The 26901-nt window shown below is 50.0% G+C and overlaps 1 protein-coding gene across 1 annotated transcript in view; it reads left to right on the top strand.

The window, feature by feature from the left end:
- The window catches only part of CCDC24 (coiled-coil domain containing 24), a 208084-nt gene that overhangs the window by 103611 nt on the left and 77572 nt on the right, over positions 1 to 26901 (top strand). Inside the window, exons 2-4 of the mRNA XM_078673382.1 lie at positions 8532 to 8710; positions 9846 to 10025; positions 20989 to 21093. Of these exons, the coding sequence (XP_078529508.1) occupies positions 8532 to 8710; positions 9846 to 10025; positions 20989 to 21093 (464 nt within the window). The remainder of the gene's footprint in view (positions 1 to 8531; positions 8711 to 9845; positions 10026 to 20988; positions 21094 to 26901) is intronic.

Genomic DNA, 26901 nt, shown 5'->3' on the forward strand with positions numbered 1-26901 from the left:
CCATGGGCGGGGGCCCGGCCACCGACTGGTGGTCCGGCCCCGCATTTTCACATACCTCCGTTTCTTCTCCTCAGCCCATGGACCCGGAAGCAGAAGCCGACTGGCGCGGAGGCGACCCGGACTATTGGTGGCCAACCGCGGACACGGAGGTCATCTACCCCTTTAAGGAGGCGGACCAGAGTAGCGAGACCACGCCCCCAGGGTGTGACGCGGCGAGGTCAAAAGAACCCCGGATCCAGGAAGCGACGTACGGCGTTTCCCTAGCTGCAATACCAGGAGAGGAGAGGAGATATCGGAGCAGTACGGAAGAAGAGGACGAGCAGCCCTGGAGAACAGAGGTGCCGAAGAAGCCAGGAGGCCAACGGTTAGGCGACCCGCCCCGCCACGGTCCCACGGGAGGAACGTGGCTACGGCAGGTACGGGGGCGTATGGCAGGGTGGATGGGCGGTCACGTCCCTGCATGCACTGAGTGAAGTGCCACGAACGTAGAAGCCACCCCGACCCCCTCCCTCTCACGAGCACTACCCCTCCACCTAGTAAAGAGTGTGTGGTGTTCACCTGTCAGTGGTTTCCCTCACTCCCGGTCCCTTTGTTATCGACGGGGAATCCAGCCCTGATACTTTTTCCTGTCTTCTTTCCTCCTATGCGGAGCACGAGGGGTCGACTGGGAGTACAGAAGCAAGAGCCATCCTGGACCCGCTTCGACAGCCCACATTCGACCCAGCAGCGTTCGCCAGAGAACGCATCACCAGCAGGAGCCGAAAGACATATACTAAAATAAAGCCTTCTCTAAGAACCTTATTTCGGGTCTCCGCCTCTCCTTCCGCCACAGAACAGGTTCCCCCTTTGGAGGTCAGCCAACCCCTCGGATCCCCAGCCACCCCGGGACACCCGGCCATATGCCTTTCTTTCAGGTTTGTTTCCTGGGTCTTTTTGCTTAAATGTTCAACAACCGGTTGTTTCTGAACCTGCTCCTGTAAACAGTTGAACACCTTATGTTTTTTTGTGGGTGACAAGTGGCTCTGGTTAAGATGTTACTGCATAATTTGTAATTAGGAAGTTTCTGCTGTTGTAGAATGTCTTTAGTTTCATTTGTTCAGCTAAGGATGCTTCCACTACATACTCTTTTGGATCTGTGAGTCTTCATCTCCCTGACCCCCCGTCAGCCTCCCTAAGGGACTCCAAGATTAGAAAGTTGTCTCCTTCCATAAGTTTGCCTCTGATGGATGCTGTTACTCGAGGCTTTGGGTGGGTGGCCCCTACTCTCTTACTAGTTTGGTTAATGGCTTCTAGACTGCTGAGGGGGTTGAGGCCTCCTTTCCCCACTCCTAGGTAGGAAGATCCCTTCCTTGACATCTGCAGTCCACAGTATTGGAGGAGTCTGGGTTCCGTATTGGTACAGTTTGTTGAGGGAAACGGCCATTACAACGAAGCCGTTTCCACGAAATCGTTAACCACGCATGCAGTACAACGCATGCGTGGTTACCACGAAAGCCTTTACCACGCATACCTTTACTACGAGGTTTGTAGTAAAGGTATATGTGGTAAAGGTAAAAAGTTAAAAAAAGGGGGGCTTGGGGGGGTCTCCCTGAAGTCACGTCGGGTTATGTATTTAATCAGCGTCGTTTAAGAGAAATCGGAAAATAAACTTCCGCTTTCTCTTAACGACGTATGACGTCACCACGCAAGCAATCGAGGTAAATGTTATACGTGTTAAACGAATTCCGTTGTAACGCATGCGTGTTAAAGGCATTTGTTGCAACGGAATTCGTTGTAACGTCATACATTCGTTTGTTGACGGTATCGTCTCTTCCAGGCTATATCTGAATCTTCAAATTTCCGAATCCTGCTTGTCATTTCACAAACTTGTTCGATGACATATATTGGTTCATGGATGAATAAGAGGGTGTAAATAACCAACGCCACCGATACTTTTCAGTGTTTAGGGGGTCGAAGAGGAACAACAAATTGGAGTATATCCTCCCTGAAACTTTATATTACTAGAAATACTCCAAACTGACATACCAGTAGCGTAATGCGGTGGTATGAGACCCTGTATTACTGAAGCGAATGCAGGGTCCTGCTCAGGAGGAACCTACGGGTATAGTGGACCTCTCGAGGGTAGATGTATACTATTCAGAACTGTGGGTGGTTATGCTAACCATAACCATGTGTAGGGGAGAAGACCTTTTGTTGTTAAATTACCCTCACACACCATAGTGCTGTCATGCTTCATCATCGGGTCACCCCGACCCCTAAAAGTCGGGGTGGCCTCAACCACAGTGTTGGGTAGCTCTTTAGATAGATGAAGGGGGGCCTTAAAGATAAAAAACCTCAGTCAGACCCCTGGTTTCCCTTTATTCTTGGATCTGACTGGGTTAATAACATTCTAAAAGCGGGTCTTGTTGGGTTTTAATGGTCCTAAGACCCTAGTGCCGACATGTTTCAGTCCATAGGTGGCGGTAAAGGTCCAGGACTTTCTTCAGGGCAAGATCAGAACCCCCTCTATGTGTGGGGAATAACACGATGGGCAATCCCTATCCTCACCGTGAAGCGAGGGAAGAGTAGCTTCTCCTCATGTAATGCACAAGTGTTAATGTGTCTGCATGTTGCCAGGCTCCATCTGTGGGTGAAAAACAGCAGAACACATTTGCACAGACCACAGATTCAGTATTTATTCCTTTAGGTGAGCTGTGTGTAGCGTGCCAAACATTGTGTACATGCTGCTTATTCGGGGATAGTCCCCCATACTGTGCCACTCATAATGGACTTCTGTGACAAACTGTTCGACTGTGACAGGTCTATGGCGTGGCGATATAACCCGCATTCTAACACTAGATATGTGTTAATACGTGTTTCAGAGGTAGTTACCACATATAAAAACAATCTCAATTGCAACTAGTGGAGCACCGTTTAAAAAAAAAAAAAATGTTGGCGTCCCCATACATACCATGTGCACTCATACATCCATACCGATCATCTGTTAGTATTCATTATGGCACTTACCCAAATTGTGGGGGCTTCGCGCTTTAAAACAGGACCGGAAAGATGCTAAGGGTGGTCCTAAAGAGGGTGCCAAAATGAGGTAGGTCGTGAGGTCCTAAAGAAATAGATTGGCCACCCCTATTGCAGCCAGACTCCGCCTTCTCAACATGGAGATTAATCCGTACTAACGGAAAAAGATCTTGTGTTACCCAAATAAAACGTTTGCGCACTTACTCCAAATTATGGTCTCAACCCGCCATCACACCTATGGCCTCAGGCTGCCCAAACAGGCAGTATGTACAACAGTGCGCAAGCCACTCCCCCTGCCCTCGAGCAGGACCGCCCACCCCCAACCACGCACTTCTTCCTTCTCGCAGTGCGAGAAGGAAGAAACATAAGTGGTAGTTATTACCATTTATGTTTCTGCCTTCTTGCACTGCTAGAAAGCAGGGAGGCAGGGCCCCCACGCCCAAATGGGGAGCCGCCACTACTCAATTTACCTACCTACTCGCCATTATTGCCAATACTGTTCTCACACTTTTTAGACATCGCTCTTACAGCAGTAGCTTACTCAAGATCCTTAAGAAAGCCACAGCACTCTGTAGGCCACACGCTGAAACAAGTCGATCTAAGCTGAGTACAATTCGGTCTAATGGTTCCCGTCGTACATCTTGTTTTTTTTGCTGCTTTTAATCCTAGCACAAGGAAGCCAGAATAAAAGGATGTAGTTAGTTTTAATTCACTTCACTGTTTTTTATTTTTTTTATTTAGGAGGTTTTATATAGTGCTAGCCAGACCTGAAGGTATTGGAGCGCTTTGCAGCATATGGGGGAAAAAAAACACATAAAGGCAAAAGTAAGCATAAGTGTTCAAAAGTTCTAGTGTGCTGTGCATCCGAGGAGCACATTGAGGTAGAGCAGTTCTGAGGTAGTCTTGATGCGTGGACAACGTCTTGTGCTAAGTCTTCCTCCGGGAGTTGAGGGAAGAGAAGGGGGTTAGGGGACGGGGATGAGGTAGGGAGTGTTGGAGCAATTGCCGGGTGGCTGGAGAGTGCCAGCTTGTGCGTTTTGGATTTCAGTTCGGGAAGGCACGGTAGAGGTATAAGTCTTTTAAGAGTCTTTTGAATTTTATGAAGGAGGGAGTAGTCCTGATATCAACCAGGATGGAGTTCCAGATTTTGGGTGCGTTTCCTGCGAAGGAACGTGCCGCAGTTTTTTGCTTGCGTGTTTTCAAAGGGATTAGTAAGAGGGTGTTGGAACTCCTAAGGTTTCTTGATTGGCCGGCTTTCTTGAGCTTGGAGGCCAGGTATTCTGTTTTCCCTGTGTGTAAGGCTTTGTGAGTAAGGCATATTTACAACACGGGGTGGTGATGGACAGAGTCTCTGAATTAAGCAGAATACTCTCACCCAGTCAAGAGATCAGGGCTAGATCCAACACCGTTTTTTAGCTCATTGCACCATCCCAGTTTCAGAACCTGGCTGTATGCAAATTAGTCTGTCCCTGGCCCAGTGCATCATGGGAACAGGGCAGACCAGACTACAAAAGCCAATTCTTACACTGGGAAGGAAACAAGCTTCCGGGGACCGGTTTCTGGCATTTCAGCCGTCTTCGGCCCGGCTTGCTTGAATCCTGATGGTGCAATGAGCAAGGGACTCACATCTGAGTATACCCTTCCACGCTTAGGGTGGACAAAAATATTTACAACACGGGGTGGTGATGGACAGAGTCTCTGAATTAAGCAGAATACTCTCACCCAGTCAAGAGATCAGGGCTAGATCCAACACCGGTCCCCGGTCCCCGGTAGCTTGTCTCCTTTCTGGTGAAGAATTGGCTTGGTAGTTTGGTCTGCCCTGTTCCCATGATGCACTGGGCCAGGGACAGACTAATTTGCATATAGCCAGGTTCTGAGCTGGGATGGTGCAGTGAGCTAAATAACGGTGATGGATCAAGCCCTGATCTTTGGACTGGGTAAGAGTGGTCTGCCTAATTCAGACACTCTGCTCATCACCACCCCCTTTTCTGAATCGTTTTTGGCCACTATAGGTGTGGCAGGGTATACTCAGACATGAGTCCCTTTCTCACTGCTCCATCAGGATTCAAGCAAGCCGGGCCGAAGAGGCTGAAATGCCAGAAACCGGTCCCCGGTAGCTTGTCTCCTTTCTGGTGAAGAATTGGCTTGGTAGTTTGGTCTGCCCTGTTCCCATGATGCACTGGGCCAGGGACAGACTAATTTGCATATAGCCAGGTTCTGAGCTGGGATGGGGCAGTGAGATAAATAACGGTGATGGATCAAGCCCTGATCTTTGGACTGGGTAAGAGTGGTCTGCTTAATTCAGACACTCTGTTCATCACCACCCCCTTTTCTGAATCGTTTTTGGCCACTATAGGTGTGGCAGGGTATACTCAGACATGAGTCCCTTTCTCACTGCTCCATCAGGATTCAAGCAAGCCGGGCCGAAGAGGCTGAAATGCCAGAAACCGGTCCCCGGTAGCTTGTCTCCTTTCTGGTGAAGAATTGGCTTGGTAGTTTGGTCTGCCCTGTTCCCATGATGCACTGGGCCAGGGACAGACTAATTTGCATATAGCCAGGTTCTGAGCTGGGATGGGGCAGTGAGATAAATAACGGTGATGGATCAAGCCCTGATCTTTGGACTGGGTAAGAGTGGTCTGCTTAATTCAGACACTCTGTTCATCACCACCCCCTTTTCTGAATCGTTGTGAGTAAGGCAGGCAGTTCTAAAGCTGGCACGCCTTTCCACTGGGAGCCATTTTAGTTCCTTGAGTGCGAGAGATAGATGGTTGTATTTTTTGACTCCGGTGACAATTCTGGCAGCAGCATTGAGAGTTGTTTTGAGTGGGGCTAAGTGGGAGAGAGCTGTACCAAAGAGAACTGCGTTCCCATAGTCCAGTCTAGATAACACCAGTGATTGGGTGGCTTGTTTGAGGTCCATAGGCGGGATGAAGGGTTTAATTTTGTTGAAGAGCTTCAGATTAAGAAAGGCACTCTTGGCGGAGATCTTAATGTCTTTGGTCATGGTTAGATTCAGGTCGAGGGTGAATCCTAGTGATTTTACCGAGTTAGCCAGGGTGAGATTGCCGTTGAGAGCATCAATAGCTTTCAGCCACTCTACGATGTGCGGGTATTCGTCTTTGTTGGAGATGAGGAGGATTTTGTTTTCTTCTTGTTTGAGTTTAAGGTGGCTTGTTGCAAGCCATTGTTGAACTTCTTTAACCCCCTGGCTGCGGCTGGAATTCTGTGCCTGTGCGGCACATTCCGATCTCGGGCGACTCCCGGCCGTCATCAGCACACGCCCACCGTAACTGATGACGACCGGGAGCCGTCATCCGCACCCAAGGGGTTAAGAGTGTTGTTGAGTCTTAGAATGTCGTTAATGGAGTAGATCTGGGTGTCCTCTGCATGTAGGTGCAAGGGTATGTTGGCTTTTTTTAGAATGGTTGTGAGGTGTTTCTTGTATATGTTGAACAGCTGAGGGGAGAGTACTGAACCTTGGAGGGCACATCTGTTGACGGGGAGAAGGTCGGACGTAAAGGATTTGATTTTTATCCTTTGGGAGCGACAGTGAAAGAAAGAGGAGAACCATTGCAGGACCACCTCGTCTGCACCTACTCGGTCTTTGAGAACCTTGATGAGAAGATTGTGATCCACCGTGTCAAAGGCTGCCGAGCTTTCTAGGTGAATGAGTAGGCAGCATTGGTCAGTGTCAAGGGATTTGAGGACGTCATCGACAATGTTGAGGATCGCGGTTTCAGTGCTACAGCCTTTTCTGAAGCCTGATTGGTGTTGGTCTAGCAGGTTGATATTGTCAATGTGCTGATTCAGTTGACTGAGAACGCATTTGTCGAGGATTTTGGCTAGGAAGGGGAGATTGGAAACCGGTCTGAAGTTGTTCAGGTCGTTGGAGTCTAGGCCTGGCTTTTTGAGTAGTGGTGTGACTTGGCCGGCTTTGAGACAGTCTGGTATGATGCCGGTTTTTAAGGAGCTGTTTATGATTTCGCACCATAGTGGTGCGAGGGAAAGTTTCAGCTTTTTGGTCATTTGAGAGGGTACAGGGTCGATGATGTGTGATGAGGAGATTAGTTTGAAAATCTCAGCTTCAGGTACGGGGTCGAAGGTTCTCCAGGCTTTCGTGGGGCGCGAGCTAGAGGTGATTTCGATTGCTGGAGCTGAGTTTTTGGAGGTGGGATTGAGGATGACGTCGAGTGATAGTTCGATCTTGTTGATTTTTTTCGTTGAAGAAGGTTGCGAAGTTGTCGCATAGGACTTTGGAGGCCTGGACTGGGGTTGTAGAGGATTTGGAAGTTTGTTGCTTGACGATGTTAAAGAGTTCTTTTGGCCTGTTTTTCGCATTGGCAAGGGCGGTGCAGAAAAAGTAGTTTTTTTCATTATTGATATGTTTTTTGTACTTCACTATTAGCACTGCACTCCTCACAACACCTTGCTTGGTCCCATCAGGTCTTAGTGTTAACCCCTCTGACAAGTGGAGTGGTGTGGCTCACTGGTTAGAGGCGGCAGACCCGGAAGCAGAAGTCGGCCCGGGACCAGGGTTCTATTCCCGACGCGGCAGGGTCGAGGACCAGGGTCAACGGACTCGATAATTCTCGCCTCGGTGCCTACTCTAACTAGGGATCACACTCGGCAACTCTGGGCATTAGCTTGCCTCATCTCCACAACGGACCCCACAGACTTCGGGGATGCCTGGTTTCACCTTGGAGATACCCAGTAGGGACCATCTCACAGGGAAAGCCAGGACGGGTTCCCCAGCAGTCTACAGTGCAGAGATACTCCTCCGGGAGTCGATTCTAGCGCTTTAGAAACCCACAATTAATTAATTAATCCCTGAGCTCCTCGCTCGCAGCGAGGGGTTGTAGGCTGGGCTTCATGGTGCGAGGAGGATTCCCAGTGATGAAGCAAGCCCCCTCTGGTGGGTGAGGGACGCCTTCTTCTTAGTCAGACTCTTTTGCCTTATTCTTTCTTTTGACAGCACCAATGGCTTTTGTGTGTTTTGTGTTTTGTTTCCATTCATTCTCAAAGAGATAATTACTTGCTCCTTGTTATTGTTTTCAAAAATATTTTCATGTTGAACGGCATTTCCATTGTGTGAAGGGTTTATACAAATGGCGCGGTTCTGTTTCTTTGGTGATTTCTGCGCATTGCAGCGGGGACACTGATGATTGCATCTCATTCCATCCTCTGCCTCCAATAAAATCTTCATTTTTCAAAAACTGTAATGCTGCAAAATCTCTAATTTGTTGCAATTATGAAAGTTTATTTCCCTTTTTCCATCCATAGCCCCCTGTTTTGGCGCACAGAGATGGAAACATAAGATGCATTTGGGGCTGCATTCATGGCGGTGGCCTGTACAGAGAAGCAGTAAACTGCTTGACCTAACTCTGGTGCACCCCATCATATGAGTTTAATTCATAGTTTCCTAATGTATCAACATTTGGTAGCTCTTGGAAGCCGTGTGACCCTAGTATTAAGGATTGTGTAAAACTGGACTCTCACATTAACATTTTTACTTTCAGGTGGAGACCCTCCTGGAGCTGTGGAGGGAAGTGCGCTCCACTGGATTCTCTCCCATCCAGCGCCTTCCAGTCAGCAGCTGTCCTGTCCTGGCCGACCCGCCGGCCATCAAAGACATGGTGAGGCAGGAGATCCGCATGCTTTTGTTCAGCATACGGCAGAAGGCACGCAAAGAAGGCAGGTATGGGTGGCCCTTCTGTGAAGCCGTCTCATGTATGTCTCCTTCAATACTAGCTTCTTGCCGTATCAATGGTCCCTTCCCTGCGTAGCCCTGCTCTGCATCGGGGGTCCCTGCTCTGCATCGAGGGTCCCTGCCCAGCGCCGGATTTGTGGGTCCCTGCTCTGCGCTGCGTCGAGGGCCCCTGCCCAGCGCTGGATTTGTGGGTCCCTGCTCTGCGCCACGTCGAGGGTCCCTGCTCTGTGCCGCATCGAGGGTTCCTGCTCTGCGCTGCGTCAAGGGTTCCTGCGCCGCACGGGGAGTCCCTGCGTGCGCCTGCTCTGCATCGGGGGCCCTGCGTGGGCCTGTTCTGCATCGGGGGCCCTGCGTGGGCCTGTTCGACTTTGGGGGGGGGGGCCTTCCAGCATCACATTTGTACCGCATCAGGGGTCCCTGCACGGCTCTGTGCCGAGTCGGAGATCCAAGCGTTGCCCTGTGCCACTGCCCTGTGTCGCGGTGTGTTCCCTGGGCTCCTTGTTCCGCTTAAGGGTCCCTGTGGTTCCCTGTGCCGCATCATGGCCCCTGCGCTGCCCTGTTCCAACTTGGCGCCCCTGCACTATCTTGTGCTGCTTCGAAGTCCCTGGCGTGCTCTCTGCTGCCTCGAGGTCCTGAGCTTTGCGTCATTATGACGCCTTCTGCGGAATAGTCTTCCTGCCGAACATATGGTTTTCTCCTCCCTCAAGATCTTCCAATGTGCTCTCAAAACACCGCGAATAGAACAAGAAAATAAGGTGTAGCTGTACACTACCTCACATGAGCACACTGTCCAGGGCCTCTTTAGTTGTGTTGTGTCAGTTACCTTGTCAAGCACCAGGACGCTCCTTCGCTGGAGCAGCTGTGCGTGATATAAGTTCCCATAACATAACATTCAGTATGACCAGAGCATTGTTGTATAAAGTGTAAATGTTGAAGATGTGGACACAGACTGTAATGTCCTAGCCCCACACCTGCATGATTGACTTATGTCTTGTGTTCTAAACAAAGTACATCACTTCCGATCCCTGTGCTAAACATAAAGAGTTACAAACAGATCAACCAAGTGATATAAGAAAAAAAATGTATCTCTCTTTTTACAAAACATCTTGGGTTTCTCTTTCAGGGATGAAAACCAGGCTCTTTCCAAATACAACCCCCATGTTGTAAGCTTTGTGATGGGTACCGGCCGCACGGGCAGTGGAGTTAGCCGGCCCCCCAGTACCCGGGGACGAAACGGTGGACAAGAAATGCCCAACAGGCCTTGGACTGCGGGTCGCAGTAGTGTCGCTGGTGATGAGGAGAGGTTAGTAAGAAGAAAAACTGCTGTCACTTTTTGGCTAATCCTTGGTGTTCTACAAGTCCACTGGCAGGGGAACAGATCTCTGCATAACCTCAAATGAATTGAGATTGAGCTGCCGTTTCTGTGCTATTTATTACTGTAGAGCAGCACTATGTAAGTCATTGTCTTGGGATTTAGCGTGGGGCAGTGTTTGCTATGGACCCTCTCTGTGGGACAGAACGTGTCACGTTCATCCATGTAGAGCAGTTAAATTGTTCAATGGTGAACTGAGCTCAGTCTGTTATTCCATCTCTGGTGGTTTTATCTCTGAACAGGGCTTACTGTAGCTCACATCACATAAAACACAAACAAGAAGACCCCCTATGACCATGGATTGTGGAAAAATAATAGATCTGTTTTCGGTGGACCACCATATCCTATGAGATAGACTAAAGGCCATCGGTGTCCAAGGTAACACTCTTACGTGGCTGGCTTCGTTTCTGGAAGGAAGAACCTTCCAAGTTATGGAAAGCGATCTCCTCTCCAGAACAATGCCTTTGGCTTGTGGGGTGCCTCGGGGCTCCTCACAGAGTCCTGCACTGTTTGACGTCTATATGAAGCCACTGTCCCATATTGTCCAAGAGTTCGATGTCTTCATGACAGCCTACGCTGATGACACCCAGTTGGTGATTTCCCTAGATCCCAGAACCAACAGGGACACCGAAAGCAGAGCTCCCTGTATGGAAAGAGCGTTGGTTGGATGACAAAGAGCTATTTAAAATTCAATGGGGATAAAATGGAACTAGTGGTTCTCAGTAACAAGGCAGTCCCCAGGCCGTCTATCAGCTGGCCCAAATGCCTGGGTAACCGACCCACGCCAAAGGAATTGATCACAAATTTGGAATTCTTGCTCGACAAGGACCTAACAATGGCAACCCAAGCCAAGAAACTGACAGGCATATGCTTTGGACTACTTAGAATCCTCTGCAAAATACTGGAGTGTATTCCCTTAGAACTCAGAAAGACAGTGGTCCACTCCCTGGTCACATCACTCCTGGACTACGGCAATTCACTTTTCCTGGGGGCGCCCAAGTTTGTGATCAACCGACTCCCGGTGGTCTAGAATGCCGCAGCAAGGCTACTGGGCAAGGCCCCTACTCGGGAGTCAGCTAGGAAGCATTTAAAAGCTCTACACTGCCTTCCGGTTGAGGCCAGAATCAAATTCAAGGCACTCGTCATGACCCACAGAGCTCTACGCAATAAGGGGCCAAATAAAATTAGAAACCTGTTGACCCTTTATGTTCCAAGTAGAAGCCTGAGCTCCGTCTCAGAACGACTAATAAAACCCATACGAATTAGAAGAGCCAGATGGGGAGGTAGAGCATTCTCCCTCCTGGCACCCAAGCTATGGAACTCACTCCCACCCGAATCTCGTGTACTGACATCGCAAACAGCTCTCCGGAAGACGATCAAAACATGGCTGTTCAAGCAGCATCACTAATCCATCTCTAGCCTTCGTAGAGTGGGAATCTCGCAGCGCTCGGAAGCCCTCAGGTAGCTACACGCTCTATAAATCCATAAAATCTAAATCTCTAAGCTACATGGATGCGTTGTGACCTTTTCAGGACAACTCATATACGTCTATAAAATTTAGACCTAAGTTTGTGTTTAATCACATAATCCAAGCCTAACGTAATTAAAAGTAGTTCACATCTCTCTATGTAAAACAAGTGTGTCTTTAAAACATTTTAACCCCTTCTACGCTCATGACGAGCTCAGCTCGTCATGAGCGTAACCTGCGCTACGTGGATGACAAGCTGAGCTCGTCACGTAACACGGGTTTTTTTAAATCGCAGCGCGCAGCGGGAAAACCGCTAGCATGCATGCGGTTAAATATTAATAGCAAGTGCTCGTGAAATGTATTCCTGCGCCGTGCTTAGAGTAAACTCATGATACACACTTGTGGTCAAGAAATGTAGTGCTCAGAGACAACACGTGGAACTCTGCTCTGCCGTGGTAGTTGGTAGGTATCCTGCGGGGTGTAAAGGGGGGACGAGACCCAGCGTTGAACTCTTGTATTTCCAGGGCCATGAGGATAACTCCATGAAGAGTGCTGTTTGAAAGAGAAGACAGGTGCACTTTTCTGACAGTTAACCTCTTCAGCGCGGCGCGAATTTTCGCGCTGTGCTGAAGGTTCTATTGAGCGGGCGGGGCCATGACGGAGCGGTTCCGTCATTAGCACAGCTCAACCGGCACGCATGACGGAACCACTCCGCCATGAGCACCGAAGGGGTTAAGTACATTTTGTTTCTCTCTCTGGATCCAATGAACACAAAGAGGATATGACCCTCTTTAACCCCTTCGATGCTGATGACGAGCTCAGCTCGTCATGAGCTACGGCGCTCGTACGCTGATGACGAGCTGAGCTCGTCATGTAACGCGGGTTTTTTAAAAACCCAGCGCACAGCACGAAAACCGCTAGGGCGGATGCGGTTAAGTAAATCCATACATTTCAGCCCTGATTCTGGATATACCATCCTACATACAGATTACCACAGAAGACAAGCTTTTTGGTATTGATTACATATGCTGATAGATTTGTAGTGTATTAATCTTTATTTGGCCCTCATAGAAGAGCTGTATTGTATATACTTGTAATTTTATAACTGTATGCCTGAGGGTCGACTCAGTGCTTAATCAGGTGCTCGGCACTGGTACTTAATTCTCCATGCAAGCGCTACGAACAGTCCACCACATGGTACAAATGTCTGTCTAATTTTGAGAAGAGCACAAAATAGTGGTTACTATGTCAATATACATTCCAAATTAATAATACCTGGCACCCATGGTATGATTGTAGTTTTGTGTGGCAAGGAATAGTCTGAATTGTCACTTGTAGGAACGCGATGGTTAGTAGTTGTGTTGGTGCTGTCACTGGCAGCGCTGACCGGGCAAAGGGCAGTGCGTGCTGCAGTGGCCGTTCAAGAAGGACCCTGGCACTTACTTTTTACAAATTAAGCACTGGGTCGATTAGTGGAAAACCATGAGGAGTCACACCGCCCCCAGGTACCTCCACGTTGGGATCTCAGTTTCTCACTTCAGAACAAACCCCACCTTTGATCTGGACTCCCCCTAAGTTCCTGTGGCCACCGCTCGAGCTGCAGCGGATCCAGAGGCCACGCTGAGGATCGTTGGTACCCCACATAATCCCTTTGGAGCGCCTTCGGTCCTATAAATGTGAGCAGGCCTCCAGCTGGTTGATCCGTCCCCGGTGCCCACTGTGCCTCTCTACCCCAATCCAGTGTCCGCCCCAATGGGAGGAGTCATCACAGAGGGGTGATGACGCCTACCACAGCGGCCCATACCTCACCATGAATGATGCCGGACTCCTCTCTACCCCATTCCAGTGTCCGCCCCAACGGTGGGGGTGATGACGCCTACCACAGCGGCCCATACCTCACCATGAATGATGCCAGACTCCTCTCTACCCCATTCCAGTGTCCGCCCCAACTGTGGGGGTGATGACGCCTACCACAGCGGCCCATACCTCACCATGAATTATGCCAGACTCCTCTCTACCCCATTCCAGTGTCCGCCCCAACGGTGGGGGTGATGACGCCTACCACAGCGGCCCATACCTCACCATGAATGATGCCGGACTCCTCTCTACCCCATTCCAGTGTTCGCCCCAACTGTGGGGGTGATGACGCTTACCACAGCGGCCCATACCTCACCATGAATGATGCCGGACTCCTCTCTACCCCATTCCAGTGTCCGCCCCAACGGTGGGGGTGATGACGCCTATCACAGCGGCCCATACCTCACCATGAGTGATGCCAGACTCCTCTCTACCCCATTCCAGTGTCCGCCCCAATGGGGGGGGGTGATGACGCCTCCCACAGCGGCCCATACCTCACCATGAATGATGCCGGACTCCTCTCTACCCCATTCCAGTGTCCGCCCCAACTGTGGGGGTGATGACGCTTACCACAGCGGCCCATACCTCACCATGAATGATGCCGGACTCCTCTCTGCCCTATTCCAGTGTTCGCCCCAACTGTGGGGGTGATGACGCTTACCACAGCGGCCCATACCTCACCATGAATGATGCCGGACTCCTCTCTACCCCATTCCAGTGTCCGCCCCAACGGTGGGGGTGATGACGCCTATCGCAGCGGCCCATACCTCACCATGAGTGATGCCAGACTCCTCTCTACCCCATTCAAGTGTCCGCCCCAACGGGGGGGGGGGGGGGGGGGGGTGATGACGCTTACCACAGCGGCCCATACCTCACCATGAATGATGCCGGACTCCTCTCTACCCCATTCCAGTGTCCACCCCAACGGGGGGGGGGGGTGATGACGCCTACCACAGCGGCCCATACCTCACCATGAATGATGCCGGACTCCTCTCTACCCCATTCCAGTGTCCGCCCCAACGGTGGGGGTGATGACGCTTACCACAACGGCCCATACCTCACCATGAATGATGCCGGACTCCTCTCTACCCCATTCCAGTGTCCGCCCCAACGGGGGGGGGGGTGATGACGCCTACCACAGCGGCCCATACCTCACCATGAATGATGCCGGACTCCTCTCTTGCCCCATTCCAGTGTCCGCCCCAACTGTGGGGGTGATGACGCCTACCACAGCGGCCCATACCTCACCATGAATGATGCCGGACTCCTCTCTTGCCCCATTTCAGTGTCCGCCCCAACTGTGGGGGTGATGACGCTTACCACAGAGCGGCCCATACCTCACCATGAATGATGCCGGACTCCTCTCTACCCCATTCCAGTGTCCGCCCCAACTGTGGGGGTGATGACGCTTACCACAGCGGCCCATACCTCACCATGAATGATGCCGGACTCCTCTCTACCCCATTCCAGTGTCCGCCCCAACTGTGGGGTGATGACGCTTACCACAGCGGCCCATACCTCACCATGAATGATGCCGGACTCCTCTCTACCCCATTCCAGTGTCCGCCCCAACGGGGGGGGGGGGGTGATGACGCTTACCACAGCGGCCCATACCTCACCATGAATGATGCCGGACTCCTCTCTACCCCATTCCAGTGTCCGCCCCAACGGTGGGGGTGATGACTCTTACCACAGCGGCCCATACCTCACCATGAATGATGCCGGACTCCTCTCTACCCCATTCCAGTGTCCGCCCCGACGGTGGGGGTGATGACGCTTACCACAGCGGCCCATACCTCACCATGAATGATGCCGGACTCCTCTCTACCCCATTCCAGTGTCCGCCCCAACGGGGGGGGGGGTGATGACGCTTACCACAGCGGCCCATACCTCACCATGAATGATGCCGGACTCCTCTCTACCCCATTCCAGTGTCCGCCCCAACGGGGGGGGTGATGACGCTTACCACAGCGGCCCATACCTCACCATGAATGATGCCAGACTCCTCTCTACCCCATTCCAGTGTCCGCCCCAACGGGGGGGGGGGTGATGACGCTTACCACAGCGGCCCATACCTCACCATGAGTGATGCCAGACTCCTCTCTACCCCATTCAAGTGTCCGCCCCAACGGGGGGGGGGGTGATGACGCTTACCACAGCGGCCCATACCTCACCATGAATGATGCCGGACTCCTCTCTACCCCATTCCAGTGTCCGCCCCAACTGTGGGGTGATGACGCTTACCACAGCGGCCCATACCTCACCATGAATGATGCCGGACTCCTCTCTACCCCATTCCAGTGTCCGCCCCAACGGTGGGGGTGATGACGCCTACCACAACGGCCCATACCTCACCAAGAATGATGCCGGACTCCTCTACACCCCATTCCAATGTCCGCCCCAACAGTGGGGGAGATGACGCTCACCACAGCGGCCCATACCTCACCATGAATGATGCCGGACTCCTCTACACCCCATTCCAGTGTCCGCCCCAACGGTGGGGGTGATGACGCCTACCACAGCGGCCCATACCTCACCATGAATGATGCCGGACTCCTCTCTACCCCATTCCAGTGTCCGCCCCAACGGGGGGGGTGATGACGCCTACCACAGCGGCCCATACCTCACCATGAATGATGCCGGACTCCTCTCTACCCCATTCCAGTGTCCGCCCCAACGGTGGGGGTGATGACGCTTACCACAGCGGCCCATACCTCACCATGAATGATGCCGGACTCCTCTCTACCCCATTCCAGTGTCCACCCCAACGGGGGGGGGGTGATGACGCCTACCACAGCGGCCCATACCTCACCATGAATGATGCCGGACTCCTCTCTACCCCATTCCAGTGTCCGCCCCAACGGTGGGGGTGATGACGCTTACCACAACGGCCCATACCTCACCATGAATGATGCCGGACTCCTCCCTACCCCATTCCAGTGTCCGCCCCAACTGTGGGGGTGATGACACTTACCACAACGGCCCATACCTCACCATGAATGATGCCGGACTCCTCTCTACCCCATTCCAGTGTCCGCCCCAACGGTGGGGGTGATGACGCTTACCACAGCGGCCCATACCTCACCATGAATGATGCCGGACTCCTCTCTACCCCATTCCAGTGTCCGCCCCAACGGGGGGGGGGTGATGACGCCTACCACAGCGGCCCATACCTCACCATGAATGATGCCGGACTCCTCTCTACCCCATTCCAGTGTCCGCCCCAACGGTGGGGGTGATGACGCTTACCACAGCGGCCCATACCTCACCATGAATGATGCCGGACTCCTCTCTACCCCATTCCAGTGTCCACCCCAACGGGGGGGGTGATGATGCCTACCACAGCGGCCCATACCTCACCATGAATGATGCCGGACTCCTCTCTACCCCATTCCAGTGTCCGCCCCAACGGTGGGGGTGATGACGCTTACCACAGCGGCCCATACCTCACCATGAATGATGCCGGACTCCTCTCTACCCCATTCCAGTGTCCGCCCCAACGGTGGGGGTGATGACGCTTACCACAACGGCCCATACCTCACCATGAATGATGCCGGACTCCTCTCTACCCCATTCCAGTGTCCGCCCCAACGGGGGGGGGTGATGACGCCTACCACAGCGGCCCATACCTCACCATGAATGATGCCGGACTCCTCTCTACCCCATTCCAGTGTCCGCCCCAACGGTGGGGGTGATGACGCTTACCACAGCGGCCCATACCTCACCATGAATGATGCCGGACTCCTCTCTACCCCATTCCAGTGTCCGCCCCAACTGTGGGGGGGATGACGCCTACCACAGCGGCCCATACCTCCCCATGAATGATGCCGGACTCCTCTCTACCCCATTCCAGTGTCCGCCCCAACTGTGGGGGTGATGACGCTTACCACAGCGGCCCATACCTCACCATGAATGATGCTAGACTCCTCTCTACCCCATTCCAGTGTCCGCCCCAACGGTGGGGGTGATGACGCTTACCACAGCGGCCCATACCTCACCATGAATGATGCCAGACTCCTCTCTACCCCATTCCAGTGTCCGCCCCAACTGTGGGGGCGATGACGCTTACCACAGCGGCCCATACCTCACCATGAATGATGCCGGACTCCTCTCTACCCCATTCCAGTGTCCGCCCCAACTGTGGGGGTGATGACGCTTACCACAGCGGCCCATACCTCACCATGAATGATGCCGGACTCCTCTCTACCCCATTCCAGTGTCCGCCCCAACTGTGGGGTGATGACGCCGACCACAGCGGCCCATACCTCACCATGAATGATGCCGGACTCCTCTCTACCCCATTCCAGTGTCCGCCCCAACGGTGGGGGTGATGACGCTTACCACAGCGGCCCATACCTCACCATGAATGATGCCGGACTCCTCTCTACCCCATTCCAGTGTCCGCCCCGACGGTGGGGGTGATGACGCTTACCACAGCGGCCCATACCTCACCATGAATGATGCCAGACTCCTCTCTACCCCATTCCAGTGTCCGCCCCAACGGTGGGAGTGATGACGCTTACCACAGCGGCCCATACCTCACCATGAATGATGCTAGACTCCTCTCTACCCCATTCCAGTGTCCGCCCCAACGGTGGGGGTGATGACGCTTACCACAGCGGCCCATACCTCACCATGAATGATGCCAGACTCCTCTCTACCCCATTCCAGTGTCCGCCCCAACTGTGGGGGCGATGACGCTTACCACAGCGGCCCATACCTCACCATGAATGATGCCGGACTCCTCTCTACCCCATTCCAGTGTCCGCCCCAACGGTGGGGGTGATGACGCTTACCACAGCGGCCCATACCTCACCATGAATGATGCCGGACTCCTCTCTACCCCATTCCAGTGTTCGCCCCAACTGTGGGGTGATGACGCCGACCACAGCGGCCCATACCTCACCATGAATGATGCCGGACTCCTCTCTACCCCATTCCAGTGTCCGCCCCAACTGTGGGGTGATGACGCCGACCACAGCGGCCCATACCTCACCATGAATGATGCCGGACTCCTCTCTACCCCATTCCAGTGTCTGCCCCAACGGTGGGGGTGATGACGCTTACCACAGCGGCCCATACCTCACCATGAATGATGCCAGACTCCTCTCTACCCCATTCCAGTGTCCGCCCCAACGGTGGGGGTGATTACGCCTACCACAACGGCCCATACCTCACCAAGAATGATGCCGGACTCCTCTACACCCCATTCCAATGTCCGCCCCAACAGTGGGGGAGATGACGCTCACCACAGCAGCCCATACCTCACCAAGAATGATGCCGGACTCCTCTACACCCCATTCCAGTGTCCGCCCCAACGGTGGGGGTGATGACGCCTACCACAACGGCCCATACCTCACCATGAATGATGCCAGACTCCTCTCTACCCCATTCCAGTGTCCGCCCCAAAGAGAAGGGGTCGCAGGAAGGGGTCCAGTGATCCCCTGTACGTCTTATCATTCTAAAGAGAAGGGGTCGCCAGAAGGTGTCCAGTGATCCCCTGTACGTCTTATCATTCTAAAGAGAAGGGGTCGCAGGAAGGAGTCGAGTGATCCCCTGTACATCTTATCATTCTAAAGAGAAGGGGTCGCAGGAAGGTGTCCAGTGATCCCCTGTACATCTTATCATTCTAAAGAGAAGGGGTCGCAGGAAGGTGTCCAGTGATCCTCTGTACATCTTATCATTCTAAAGAGAAGGGGTCGCAGGAAGGTGTCCAGTGATCCCCCGTACATCTTATCATTCTAAAGTGAAGGGGTCGCAGGAAGGTGTCCAGTGATCCCCTGTACGTCTTATCATTCTAGAGGGAAGGGGTCGCAGGAAGGTGTCCAGTGATCCCCTGTACGTCTTATCATTCTAAAGAGAAGGGGTCGCAGGAAGGGGTCCAGTGATCCCCTGTACGTCTTATCATTCTAAAGAGAAGGGGTCGCCGAAAGGGGTCCAGTGATCCCGTGTACATCTTATCATTCTAAAGAGAAGGGATCGCAGGAAGGTTTCCAATGATCCCCTTTACATCTTATCATTGTAAAGGGAAGGGATCGCTTGAAGGGGTCTGGTGATCAACCCCCCGCCCCACCCCACAAATCATATTATTCTAAAGGGAAGGGGTCGCAGAAAGGTGTCCAGTGATCCCCTGTATGTCTTATCATTCTTAAGAGAAGGGGTCGCCGGAAGGTGTCCAGTGATTCCCTGCACATCTTATCATTCTAAAGAGAAGGGGTCGCAGGAAGGTGTCCAGTGATCCCCTGTACATCTTATCATTCTAAAGAGAAGGGGTCGCCGGAAGGTGTCCAGTGATCCCCTGTACGTCTTATCATTCTAAAGAGAAGGGGTCGCAGGAAGGTGTCCAGTGATCCCCTGTATGTCTTATCATTCTAAAGAGAAGGGGTCGCCAGAAGGTGTCCAGTGATCCCCTGTACGTCTTATCATTCTAAAGAGAAGGGATCGCCGGAAGGTGTCCAGTGATTCCCTGCACATCTTATCATTCTAAAGGGATGGGGTCGCCGGAAGGTGTCCAGTGATCCCCTGTACGTCTTATCATTCTAAAGAGAAGGGGTCGCAGGAAGGTGTCCAGTGATCCCCTGTACGTCTTATCATTCTAAAGAGAAGGGGTCGCCGAAAGGGGTCCAGTGATCCCCTGTACATCTTATCATTCTAAAGAGAAGGGGTCGCAGGAAGGTGTCCAGTGATCCCCTGTACATCTTATCATTCTAAAGAGAAGGGGTCGCAGGAAGGTGTCCAGTGATCCCCTGTACATCTTATCATTCTAAAGTGAAGGGGTCGCAGGAAGGTGTCCAGTGATCCCCTGTACGTCTTATCATTCTAGAGGGAAGGGGTCGCAGGAAGGTGTCCAGTGATCCCCTGTACGTCTTATCATTCTAAAGAGAAGGGGTCGCCGAAAGGGGTCCAGTGATCCCCTGTACATCTTATCATTCTAAAGAGAAGGGGTCGCAGGAAGGTGTCCAGTGATCCCCTGTACATCTTATCATTCTAAAGAGAAGGGGCGCAGGAAGGTGTCCAGTGATCCCCTGTACATCTTATCATTCTAAAGTGAAGGGGTCGCAGGAAGGTGTCCAGTGATCCCCTGTACGTCTTATCATTCTAGAGGGAAGGGGTCGCAGGAAGGTGTCCAGTGATCCCCTGTACGTCTTATCATTCTAAAGAGAAGGGGTCGCCGAAAGGGGTCCAGTGATCCCCTGTACATCTTATCATTGTAAAGGGAAGGGATCGCTTGAAGGGGTCTGGTGATCAACCCCCCGCCCCACCCCACAAATCATATTATTCTAAAGGGAAGGGGTCGCAGGAAGGTGTCCTTTGGAGTTATTTTGCTGCTGTTGTATTTGCTTTATATCGACGTAGTTGCATGAACCCGTGGGATGCCTGGTGTCTGACGTCCATTACGGACTTGTTTTCACAAATACAAACGTCATACCATAAAGAAGTATATAAATAGACCATGCTTTGCTCATTAGAACATAAGGGCTCACCAATGTGACCATCACAGTCCAGTCCACGTCTGTGCTCTCCTCGGTGGCAGCAATGAAAGCTCTTCTGCTCTTTCTGCTCTTCCAGGTCTGCGTCCTCCCTCTCTACCGACTCCAGTCTGGCAGGTGACCTGGAAGATCTGAAGGAAAAGTTCAACATGTCCGGCATTGACGAGGTTGTGGCGCATCTACGGTAAGGGGCTGATTTGTTACGTTGTAATTGTTTTTTAAGCAGTGTGCACCTTGTTCTTTCTACCCAGATTCTATCAGGAATGATTGATTGATTGTGTGCATGTGTATGCTCTGGTATACCCCCATTTTAGTATCTGTTTTTGTGATTCGGGTTAGGTCTTTTGTCGTGTATTTCTATAGGTTCTGAATCAGTCCCCCTATTCCTGACCCTATTCTGGTTAAACTAACTATCAAGTTAACTAACAGTCAGCCCATGAGGCAAGAAAACCCCCATGATGCAGATACCGTTATCTGACGCAGTCACACTACGGCACAGGAACGTGTTATCTGATTAGGTCATAACGCTTGAGATCTAATTAGACAAGCGACATTCCTCCAGCCCCTGATAAGGCATACGACGTTCTCATAACAAATCAAACCTATGACAACCTGGATAATCCGTGCGGCCATTGTTTTGATTTCACAGAGAACTTTAGTAAAGAATGTGCTAACGAGCAAGTCGTATGACATCTTTATTGACGTATCTATGTCCATCCTTACGTCAATCTCGGCACCTTTAAGGTATAAATATTGCCGACCTTGCCCTATGCAAACACACGCGTGGTGACAAGACGGAGCAGCCATACTTGCCGAAGCCGAGAGCAGAAGCAGACCCCGCTGGCAGCAGCCCCGCCTTCCTGACGCGCTGAGAGACGCGCTGCTATCTCAAGCCGAGAGACCCAGCACCGGCGTTTCTGGGCAGCCCTCGCAGGCAGCCTGGAATATCGAGAGCAGAGAAAGAGATACTATTCCTCATCCATCCTAAATTCCAGGTACAGAACTGAATAACCCCTCACAGAGAATTCTTTGGTTATTCACTTGGCAAAAACAAACTTAACTTAAACTGTAACTTTCTATTCCCGCCCACGCATTAGACTTAGGTCAGGTACACGGGGTAGGCGTATTTAGAAACACCAGTTGAGTACGTTTAGTCAAATGTATATGTGTATGTAAATATATTTTAATCATTTTAAACATCATATGGCTCAGAAACCATATCAATGTTTTTACAGTATTATTTTATACTATTGCTTTTAATGTATGCACTTTACTTAACTATAAGTATTGCAATAATATCGATCCATTTCTCATGTATGAGAAAAGAGACTGATCAATAAATAACACCTTTTTATTGAACACGCCCGTCTCTTCCTTTTCTCTACAATCTGATGAGACTAAGAATGCACGTACTGACTGAGTAAAATAATTGCCTTGTGCTCACACGACTCTCGAGATTGACTCTTGATTAGGGGAGAGCAAAGTTGTCATGTTCTATGGTTGTCAGAAACTAAATCCCTTCTTGTCTAATCAGGGGAGTTAATTCCTTCCTTGAACATTCGAGAAAGTTTCTAGCGAACTCTGAGCTTAGCTGGCAAACCCAAAAATTAAGTCTAGTATCGACAGTAGTAGACCTAGTTAACGTCTGGTCTAGGCCTTTACTGCTGTAGGTACTATTCCAATGCGCAGAGCCTATTGGGAAAATAGGAGCTACACTACATGGCGCCCAACGCGTTTGGATGTAGTGTAGCTCCTATTTTCCCAATAGGCTCTGCGCATTGGAATAGTACCTACAGCAGTAAAGGCCTAGACCAGACGTTAACTAGGTCTTTACTGCTGTAGGTACTATTCCAATGTGCAGAGCCTATTGGGAAAATAGGAGCTACACTACATGGCGCCCAACGCGTTTGGAAAGGGCGATAAAACTAACGTAAGACATTTAGAGTAACTCAGTCGTGCTTTCTCACTCAGACCCCTTTTCCCAAATACTCCAAAGACGTCTGGAGTGGGTGAAAGGTTATATCCTCCAAAACCTCGCAGGAGGGAACTCCTATGTATGGTTCTTGGTCAAGTCAACGTTGAAGGATAAACAGTTCCAAAATATTGTGCATCTAATCTTTGTTCCACAAAGAAACCTGATCTGCAAATAGACATAATACCATCCTGTCTGTAAAATGGGAGACAGTGATGAAGAAAGAGAAACAGTTAGATTAGCTACTGAACTCGCAGATGCTGATGCTACCATGCAAGCAGCAGACCCGAATATAACACTCATTCCGGTCATTAAAAGGAGATCTATAACCTTAAAACTTATAGAAAATGGACTGACACCTAGAGGTGGCACAGTCATATTCGTAATTGAGGCACACGAATATCGGCAGACAGAGGTATACTATACATGGATACATTTTCCAGCAGCAAATGCTGTAACAAAGTACTTCCACTATTACAAAATAGAGGTTCCACCCGACATTTACACTCCTTTCAAGGAGGTGGAAGTACCACTCAAATTCCAAGAGCATTTGCTCTTATTTGATGGCGCCCTAATACATAATAATCACATCACCAGGCTCGGTCCTTTAGGTAGACCAGGAGCAACGTGGCCGGTCTTAGCCGGATACACACCACATCCAGACATCGAAAGAATGCCTGCAGCAGAGCTGTTAATACAGCTAAAACAACTACTAAAAATTCATAGACAATTAGTTCAGTATGTAATGCGGACTTCAACAATTCAGCCAGCGATTAAACTTCCACAGCTGACCCCTCACCAGGGGAACACAAATAAAATTACACCACAGAACATCCAATCCTGCCTAGGTAAAGTTCCAGCTAAACGGGAACAGATACCATTCTGGTTGGCACAGAAAATCACCCAAATAGAGGCGGTGTTTCCTGACACCACCCCATTAGAAAAACACAGGATTCTGACTATATGTCTCCCAATGGGAATCGCACCACACATTGAGGACTGTGACACTTGGGGTACAGTCTTTGCTTCCATCTACACAAAAACGCACGGTGTTCCATCCATTTCGGTAATACCAGATATGCTAAAACAAATTCAAGATGAATACGGTCCAGAACCTGCTTTAACTCTTGGTATGAAATTACTAAAAGACTTCAAGCAGGTCTCGGCTATATTATTAGCCAACATAAAAGGTGAGGCAGCTAACGTGGCGATCCGCCAGAGGTTAAAAGAGACAGATATAGCAGACCAACCAGCTGAAATTGCCAGAATCATAGAAAAATCCTATGAAGAACTAGGCAGAGATAGTCTAGGTGGAATACCAGTAAAACCGCAACTGACTACAAGTCCAGAAAAAATGTTTTTTAATAATAATAATTCACCAAAAAAGAACTGGGATGGAAACAAACAATCCAATCCTAAAGAAAAGAAATTCCAGTCCCGAGGAAGGTCTCCTAGGCGAAGAGAGAAATCTCCAAACCAAAGACAGAGGTCACCGCAGAGTGACCCCTCGGGGAATAGATATAACCTTAGAAATAGGGATAATATTAAAAAACCTGATAGATATCAAGACATTGATACACGTCCCTCTCAATCTTTTCAGAATTCCTCGCAGAAATCGGAAAGAAGAGGACGATCAGAAGAGAACGCCAAGTCCAAAGACAAGGAACCTGCTCAACAAAAAAAGAAATTACAATTTCCAAAAAAGAAGGTAGCCAGTATCAAGGTAGTTAAAAATGCCGAGAATACTGAGGACACAACTGAAAAACGGAGAGTGGGCTCAGACAATGCTAGACAGCGCAGCAGAGGTGAGCATAGCTCGCAAAGTCCTTATGAATCATCTGGAGACAGTGGACACGAATGAATACCTTCAAGTGGAAACTGCAGACACCAGAGTTAGCAAGCCCCACAAGATATACGAGATAACATTACGTATAGAGGGAGATAAGACTAGGAAAATAAGGAGACTATTTTGGGATAACCTCTCCAAAGGCTATGACATCCTTCTAGCTGAAAAAGACTGGCCACCAGAGTTTGTCAGGGAGTGCCCTCATGGCGAAGAAGTAATTATGCCTGCCTTCTCGAATCAAATACCGATTCATAAAAAATACACACTTGCTAGAAAGTGGGCAGTGGCCTTAGCACCTGCTTTATATAAAAATCATGTAGGATGGGATGAGGATTCTCCTCCTCACAAAATCCAGTTAAAATCACAACCTACTGCACAAAGGCAGTACCCAATTAAGCAAGAAGCTAAAAAACAGGTAAATGAAATACTAGATCAGCTAGAATACCAGGGGGTGATTGAAACTTGCACCTCACAAATGAACAATCCTTTGTTTCCGGTCTCCAAACCAGACAATTCATATCGTCTAGTTTTGGATTACCGACACCTTAACACATGTTGCAAAACCTTTGCAGTGCAAAACTCACACAGTGCTGCACTAATGAATAACATAGTGCGCAAAAAATACAAAACAACCTTGGACATCTCCAATGGATTCTTTTGTCAAAACATAGCACCAGAGAGCAGATATTTAACTGCATTCTCAGTAAATGGCACTCAAAAACAATTCTGTCGGTTAGCCCAGGGGTACAAGAACAGTCCGGGGGTATTCTCAGCGAGAGTAACAGAATTACTACAACTATATGATGATGAAGCATTATCTTATGTCGATGACATTTACTTAACAGATGATGACTTGGAGACTCACTTGAAAAGGGTGAACACCATAATACTTGGGTTCGCTGCGGAGGGTTACAAATTCAACTTTAAAAAATCCAGAATAGCCCATCTGACGGTCCTATTCTTAGGATATGAGTTATCAAGTGAAGGCAAAAGCCTGGCAGACAATTTCCTAGAGAAATGTGCCGTAATCCAAGCTCCTAAAACACTAAAAAACCTACAGTCAATTCTAGGCTTCCTAAATTTCAGAAGAACATACATTGCAAATTACGCAGAAAGGGTCAAACCTCTTTATGATCTAATTAAACCAGACTTTAAAAGATCCAATTGGACTCAAACACACACAGAAATTTTGAGATCCTTACAAACAGACATGTTAATTAAGACAAAATTAGAAACACGTGATAACACACGCAATCTTGTGATTCGAGTCATCCCAGGGAGATGCGGATTCACATACCTGACCTCTAATGAGGGGGAAAAGGTACCAATTGCATTTAAATCACACTTGTACACTAAGGCTGAAATGAAATTTAGCCCAACGGAAAAAATTCTTACAGCAACACAGACAGCTATAGCAAAAGAACGAGCCCTGGCACAAGGTAAACGAATAGTAATCGTGACACCAATACCAGCCTTAGAGGCGGTAACAAAGGCAAGCATTCCAAATGCTAAAGCACTCCATCCGAGATGGATACAATGGGCTAATTCTCTTGCTGCAACAGACGTGGTGTACGAATTTGATCCTTACTTAAAAACACAAGAATTTCTCCAATATGAATTTGAATGTCCTCCGCCAACCGAAATTCTGCCTCTAGATCACTACGGCTGTATAATATATACAGACGGATCAGCACAACCCGCAGTAGGGGGTAAACAAGCTTACAGTGCTGCGTGCGCGATTGTTAAAGGTCGTTGGCACGAAGGGAAATTTAAACCAACCCTCACTAAAACACAATCCCTAGGAGATTGTACAGCTCAGCGAGCTGAACTACTAGCATTCAAGATGGCGCTTGAAAATACCGATCGAGAATTCCCCACACTCATAGTGTGCGATTCGTATTATTGCGTTCAATCTTATAATGAATACTTGCAGATCTGGCTTCAGAACGGATTCAGGGATGCGAAAGGTGGCACAATCAAGCATAAAATGCTCTGGGAACAAGTAGCTCTTTTACAAAAAGAACTACCAAAGACTCACGTGATACATACACTGAGTCATCAACGTGATGGCGTTCACGTTGCAGGGAATTCATTGGCTGATGAGGCCGCGAAGGCAGCTGTGCAAACGGCTTCCGTAGCTGCCATCACCCGGTCAAAAACAAAAATAGACAGCG

This window comes from Lissotriton helveticus, chromosome 1_2 (genome assembly GCF_964261635.1).
Source record: "Lissotriton helveticus chromosome 1_2, aLisHel1.1, whole genome shotgun sequence".
Taxonomy (NCBI): domain Eukaryota; kingdom Metazoa; phylum Chordata; class Amphibia; order Caudata; family Salamandridae; genus Lissotriton; species Lissotriton helveticus.